Below are 7,644 nucleotides of genomic sequence, written 5' to 3' on the forward strand. Positions count from 1 at the left end.
ACTGTAACTCCATTGCTGAGGACACAGCCTGAAAGAGATATAGCACACTCTCATAGCCTCTCTATGGATCACAACAGTGAGAACTGTATAGAATCCCTAAGGAGCATGCATAGATGCACACACAAACATTTACATTCCAGTAAAAATGGATTTGTAACATGAACCAAGTGGTAATAGCAGAAAGGCAGGATGTCATAGATTACCATCAACATTGTATTTCACCAAGCAAGCAATCAATGAGTTCATCAGCTCTTCGATAGCTTTGGGTTATTATATTTGACTTATTGAGAGTATCTTTATGAACAAGGAAATACACTACATGTTTGGGAAAGTTTTCTGGCTAACTCATTAGTTCCTGTTTTCTGAAATAACCACCAGGACTAGAAGTCTACTATAGAGTTCTTAAGTAAACCACCACAGAACCTGCCAGTGTAGCTCTGGATCGTCTCAGACAACGTCTAAATGCCCAGCGGTCACGTAGTGCACACAAGTCCCCCTCGGGGTCGGAATGCTGTCAAGTGTTCCCATTGTTTCCCATGTTTGTCATCATGGGAGTGCGAATGCACGGATTTCACACACCGGATAACCCTGGAGAAACAGTGAACAGAGAAAACATCATGACTGCCCTCAGAGTGCAAAGGCTGTAGTGTGTGTCAAGGAAAGGCGAAAGCAAATTGGAAAAATGCTTCAGATTCCTCCCAAACAAAAGGGAATAAAGCATCAAAGGGTCTCAGAGTTTTGTTCTTTGGATCGTGGTAACTGGAACCTAAGTCTCTCGCTAAATTGCCATGGTTTGGATGAGCGAGCCCCCTCCCCCCTTACTGAAATAGTCCCTCTACTGTGTGACACTTGTAGGGCAAGACTCTGTAAACCTTTTAAATTCAAAAGTCAAACGTACATGGACCTCCTTATACATTCCGGTTGGTCTTTGGGTGCCCTTTCTACCACAGTCTATAAACGACCACATGTCGCTGTGTTTGAGGATTTGAAGGAACCAGATAGGTATAAACATTAACCAATTTGGCGAAAGATTACTCTGAAAGTAGTGGAAGCCCAAGCGCCTATTTATTACACTGGTGTCTTCAGAACCCCCAGAGCACCCAAGGAGGTGGGGCACAGGAAGGGGCAAAGCATCAGCGTCATTCTCTCTACCCATGCTCATTACAGTGCTGCTACCCTTTTGTAGCTTGGTGAGACGGTTTGGCCTGGCTGCTTGTGGCTGGGTTAAGCGTGTTTGTGTTAGTTTGCATGAGGGGTCTTATGACCATCTGTGTATGGACTGCAGATGTGAGCTTTCCAACTCTCTCTCTCTCTCTCACATTTCCTCTAAGTCTTATTCTGTCACACGAAGCAATGGCTGCGTAGTTAACTACAACACATCATATAAAAACAGGTCATTCCAATTTAACAATGTGTGTTCTCTGGGTTTATTGACCTCAGCCATACATAAACTGAATACAAACAGGAAAGCATATAAGATAGAGATCTACAGGTTCCAACTTATGCTATTCTGGTGTTGCCTACAACCTATTTAGGAGAAGAACATAGTTGACTGGCTTGTCTTGAATTGCACATGTATGGAGGGAATATGTTATACAGGGCTTGACAATCCCACTTGCTTGCTGGCCCGGCAAGGGTTTAAAAACTCTCCGGGCCAGTTAATCCTCCAAGCCAGAAGAAATTATGAAATGAATGAATGAATTTAGAAGAAATTATGAAAATGGTCTCATTCTTAGGTTATAAGGCTAACTCCTCCTCTCACTGACATTGTCATGCTCTAATCCTGCTGTTTACATTCTTGGGTAGGTTTATCAGTATTTTCCTACAGCATTGGAATGACGAGAGAGATCCACTTAGTATAGCTTCTGTTTTTGTGTATTCAGAAATTGATTTTTGAGACTGACAGTGAATGTTTTTGCTATTCCTGGAAAGACCAAAACAATATTGAGCCATTTGTTTGATGGGGATCAACAGAAAAAGTTGGTCTTAAAAAAGCACACCACTTGACTTGTTTTCAGTTTTACAACACAGTGTTCAAAAAAAGGATTCTGGAAAGAAGTCTCCGGCCCAATCATTCAAGCAAGACCAACATTAACCAGGTTGTAAGTTTGGGGGGTGTTCTGTCCTTTTTATTTTGCCCCTATCATGGTCAGTCAAGTATGTATATAAAATGTATATACTAGCACACACTGATTTATTAAACAAAACATTACATTTTGTCCATAAAAAGATGATGATTTAACACTGAGCTGGCATGCTGGGGGTTTGTAAAGAGGGGTGCTGCAGTGACAGTCCTTGACTTGTGGAGGAGGAGGATGAGGGGAATCAAGCAAGAGGCCTGGCTCTCCCTCCCGCTGGGTTATGGGACAGCTCAGTTACAAGAGCACAGTGGTCGTTAGCTGGACTTGCTCACACTGCTTTCTGCTCAATGATCCATCAGGATCCCTTTTCTTTACTCCACTCGCTGCCGCAAGGCTGAATTCCCTACGGGAATGCTGGTGGGAGTTCTGGCCATGAGCCAACCAGAGCAGACAGCTGGAGAGCATTGAAGATTCTTGAATAGCTGTCAGCGGCTGAGTGCATAAGCAAGACCCCAGTCCAAGTACCAAGATGAGTTGAGTCAAGGCTACAGCGGCTGTCAGCTATCACACAGAGATTAAGCCATGCAGAACAATCGCAATTCTTTCAAAGGGAATACCCTTGGTAGGAGATACAAAGTATTACATAAAAATGATCTGATTATTATTAAAAAAAAATGTTACATCTGATTTGTTGGTTACTGACAATACACTGTCACTGGCTTTACAGTTATTAAAGACCTACACTTGTGTGTTTTCTGATTCAGGTTGGCTGCCTTCTACAGAATGTTTCTCATAACTGTGCCCATGATCCACCCAGAGGACTTTGTATGCATTTTTAGACATTCTCCTTTTTCATAACTAATATATGACCAAAAGGCAATGTCTGTTTTGTCTTATTGATATGCATCTGGTAGGTGTTGAAAAATGGTGTGTGCATGGGGCTATGGTAGTTGGCTGTAGTGAAGCCTCTTGTCTGGATGAGAAATCTTGACGTCCATCCCATTCTCTCTCCCTGCCATGCATACAAAGACCTCTCCAATTGACTCCTGTTTTAACAGGTGCCGTTGTTGGAGCACATAGCCCTGTGCACACACTAAAATCTAATAATCCAGTCCAATTAAACCATAGACCTGTTGCAAGAGAGTGTAAACAGCCATGTCTACTGTACCACAACCAAATACAGCCCCACCAGCCACACACACTACTGTGTATGTTTTATGCGTGTGCATGTGTGTCTCCTTTATTGCAGGACCAAGTAGTAGCTTAATCAGAAATAATCATTTATACTGAAGTTGTAGTTTGTTTGACTGACTGTTGAAGGTGACACTCTTTTCTGTGTACAGTACATGTCATTGAGTCTGCAACTCTCCCTCCCCAGAATAAGCATTAGTTATGCTCACCACTGTAGCGCTGCCAAACAGATCCCCAAAAACAAGCGGCATGTTGACAGGAGAGATGAGATTTTCCTGCTGCGGCTTGCTGAGGGCACGGATGGCCTCCTGTTAAAAAACATGCCCTTGCTGCTCAAAGTCATCCGCTCTGCTGCATCTGCCTCTCCCATTATCCCCCCCGACCATATCAAAGGCGGCAGGGCGGGTGTCTGACTATTTGAACAGGTGATTCCCATTTACATCTGCTGACCCCTTTGGCTGAATGCCAGACAGTCAGTCAAGTCAGTCAGCCTGGCAGGCAGAGCCGTTTGTGGCAGAATGGTGCATCACACTATATAGGAATGTATCTGAATCAGTATCTGAAGTCAGACCACAGCTCATAGTGTGCCCTTATACTGTAGATCTGTGTAATTTAGCAAAGGTGTGGAGTCAGGTCTGGTCTCTATGGTGATTGAAGAGGGAGGACCTGAGGGGTGTGTGAGGGCTACCAGAACACCCCTCGAAGGTCAGGGTGTGATTTGGTCCACTTCCTGGCTGATGATGACTGTGGTCTTTATTATGGACATGCTCCATCTTACCCTCGAGCCTCTCTTGGTGATACAGGCTTTGTGTTTTATGTCAGTGTTATTGTTACGCCCAAACCCCCTGGTGGTAGAGGACCGCCGGCGCAACACAGGACAGTGAGAGCATGAACGAAGGAGACCAGCGACAACCAAAAATCTGTTCAATAATAATTTATTTACAGCAGCACGGGACACAGAGAACGAGACACAACATAGACCCAACCCCCTGAGCTATGCAGCGACGACTAAAGGAAAAACCCCAGGAAAAAAACTAAATCTAAACTTATAACTCAAAAACAACCCCAAGGCTAACCCCCTAAACAAATCCCCATGACCGGTGCCGAAGCACCTAAACAATACAAGGGTTAGTGTCGCCGCTCTCTGATGTACTAATACAAGGGGTACCCTACGTGTGTGCAGGACAAGATGTAAACCTGCAGGTTTGTAACTAATTACCCTACCTCTCGAACTCTGTGCCCGGCTGAAAAAAGAAGAGAAAAAAAACAAGGTTCACAAAAAGGTAAACAAACTGAAAAATAAACCAAGTGAAAACTCAAGAACATAAACTACATCCTAAACAAAGTATCAAAAAAACAAAAGGAGAGCTGCCACCTCTCTAACTTAGCCAAACCAAATGAGGACTGCCACTCCTCTTGAGGAACCAAACAAAATAACTTAAATAGGGTATGGTAGGGGTTAATTGATGAACAAATGAGGACTTGATTGAAGGATCCCAGCTGCCAGGCATTCCCACTGATTCACCTGACAGGAGGGACCTACTGGAACACAAGAGAGAGAAACACAAACAAACAAAACACCCCAGGTCTAACAGAAAAAGACCTCTCCACCCGTAACAGTTATTGAAGATAATCTCTCTTTGATGGCTCTCTCTTTTTTGCTCACCACTGTTTCTTTTTCCATCAGACTTGCATTATTAATTGCATTAATTACATTATTATGCTTTCAATGCCTCTCCCCTAAAACCCATCTCTCTCCCTCTCATAGCGGGGAACTGAGGGCTTCTGGAAGTCTGTGGCCCACTACGTCCCCCGGGAGCCAACCGAGATGCGCATCCTCAACCCTTACTTCATCCAGGAGGCTGCCTTCCTGTTCATTGGCCTGCCGCTCAACAACGGCCTTATGGGGAAAGGGGTAAGTGCCACACCCTGCCAGAGAGTGATCCTTAGTTGATTCGATTAATTCCAATGACAATCTTAATAGGTGTCATTGGACAATCCTATTAAAAATGTGAGAAACCACCTCTGGCACTGTGTATAGTAGGACATCTCTGAAAATATGACAACTTTGGTCACCTAGATGTTCGTACGAAAATTGTACATCTCCTGTTTGCAGTCAGTATGTATATGCAGATACTCACTCAGGCAAGTGTGTTACTCACATACTTATCAAGCATACTCACACTGTACTTAAGACACTAAATCTCACACACATGCATGCCCTCACACTGGGGAAAAAGCACAGAATAACAGATAACCTGGGAGCTGAAGACTGACCGCGCAGTCATAACAAAAGTGTGTGTGACACAGCTCAGGCCCCAAACTCTGGCCCTGCTAGCACAACCCCTGTTCCTATGACAACCACAGCGACACATCACCTCCTGATGCCGTCACCGGAAATTCAAATTTTAAACAACTCCATTGGCCTCTCGTAAGATGAAAGGGAAATCTTTAGGGAGGTAAAGTTAAGCTTCATGGCTTATGACAGCTCCTTCACACAGATGAATGTCAGCAGGGCATGGGCCAGATTTGAACCGATTCCGACATGGGCATACGTGTGCACTGTAGGCCATGGTGCTAGACCACTGGGCCACCCTAGACCACTAAGGGCTGTCGAATTGTGGATGGATGAACAACACCGACCCTGGAAGACCATGTTGTCTGCTGGTGTTCATCTCTTATTCAGCTGGTCTGCCAAATTCATTCTTGGCTTGATGAGCCCGCTCCCCTTGTTTGACAGGTCTAATGTGGCTCACTGATCAAAGGGAGAGAGTAGGCCTAGCCTAACCCTTTAGGAATTGAGATGTACAATCCAGCTTTAGGTATAAAGTTATACAGCAATACAGGGGTGTAGGGGGTATGGAGAGGGGTGCAAATGGTAGGGGGTAGTGAACCAGCCTCAGGGGGATGGGGTACAGGGAATCTATAACCTTCTGCCGTTTAAAGGGGAGACTACCATAACACCCCTGGTTGAACTTTGTTCTGGAACATGTGTGGAACATGTGCTGGTAGCCATGGTGCCCCCTCATTGAGTGTGTGTGTGTGTGGTTGAGTGTATTGGGGGGTAGCTGTCTCATACAATGGTGATCAAGGCGGGATACAGCCTGACGCATCATTCAAGTGCGTGCGTGCGTGCGTGCGTGCGTGTGTGTGTGGCAGGGGGGTGGGGGGTTCAGCTACACCTGCCCTAAGGGTTCCAAATCAGGCTAATGATTTAAAGGGGCCTCCCTCCCATGGACCCCTGGGCTTTTAGGAAGTGGAGTCTGCCCTCTCGAACCGCTGTCATTGCTCTCAAGGCGAGTTAACAACTCCAGCCCAGAACAAAGCCAGCTGTATTGGGGGGGACAGGGGATGCAAGTAGGTACTCAGGTACTCATCAGTTTATCATAGGTAATGCAAACCATTATCTCACACTCAAAAGATGCTTTGTTGTTAGTTTGTTGTACCCAATATTCTATGGGTCAGTGACATACCTTCACCCTTCCTTTTATTTACAGAACATTCCGACCCTTGGTACAGTTGCCATAACGATGGCCCTCCACAACTGCGACGAGGTGGCGGTAGCTGGCTTTGGCTATGACATGAACACGCCCCATGCACCCTTGCACTACTACGAGACAGTCAAGATGTCTGCCATCAAAGAGGTGTGTTTTTACATTTACATCAAAAGGCTTTGATTAAGTTGTAATTTTGATAATTCACTGATTTACATTTTCTTAATTTCTATTTTTTTTAATTTCTTACATTATTTTACACTACTATCCCAACTTCCATCAATGACTGGATGAATGACCCCAAGAGGGACATCAGTTTCTCTTCTCCACTCCTCCTGACATCAGTGTTTACATCCAACTAATGAAATTAAAGGTGTCACAGAGGAAAGCTGACATATAAACAATGAGCTCAGAATGATAACCTTTGTCTACCTTTGTAACTCTTGGCATTTGCCATGTTGAACCATTTAATAAATGGAAATCATAGTGGCAAGGTCACATCTCAAGGGGTGATGGGATGATGCAGTCATTGTCTTGTGCATTGAAAATGTGTCCCCTCCCAGAACAGGGCTACCCTGCTTAAATGCTGATGGATAAAAATTGTGGGTTTCCATGTTAGAGGCAAATGGAAGAAGGCACCCTATTGGGTGTCCAGGTGTGTGTGCATGTGTCCTCATCACTGGACATGAATCCTTACTGTTATGTAATACTGCTCACAACTGCTATCCCAGCCCTTCTCCCCATAGTAACTGAAAGTGAAACCCTAGCCATGGTTCCGTGTGGTTCTGTGTGTGTGTGATCCGTCACAGAGTCAGGGCTTGGCTGACCCAGACAGGCTACGGGTCCTCAGGAGAGGCTTGACCCTGTAGCCTGGACCC

The 7,644-nt window shown here is 44.9% G+C and overlaps 1 protein-coding gene across 3 annotated transcripts in view; it reads left to right on the plus strand.

Annotated features, from left to right (window-relative positions):
* The window catches only part of LOC310811135 (CMP-N-acetylneuraminate-beta-1,4-galactoside alpha-2,3-sialyltransferase-like), a 46,011-nt gene that overhangs the window by 35,543 nt on the left and 2,824 nt on the right, over nucleotides 1-7,644 (plus strand). For all 3 annotated transcript variants that reach the window (XM_083679205.1, XM_083679206.1, XM_083679207.1), the window contains 2 exons: nucleotides 5,041-5,187; nucleotides 6,770-6,916. In XM_083679205.1, coding sequence (XP_083535331.1) covers nucleotides 5,041-5,187; nucleotides 6,770-6,916 — 294 coding nt within the window. The remainder of the gene's footprint in view (nucleotides 1-5,040; nucleotides 5,188-6,769; nucleotides 6,917-7,644) is intronic.

The sequence above is a fragment of the Argentina silus genome (assembly GCF_951799395.1).
Source record: "Argentina silus genome assembly, chromosome: 1".
In the NCBI taxonomy this organism is placed as follows: Eukaryota; Metazoa; Chordata; class Actinopteri; order Argentiniformes; family Argentinidae; genus Argentina; species Argentina silus.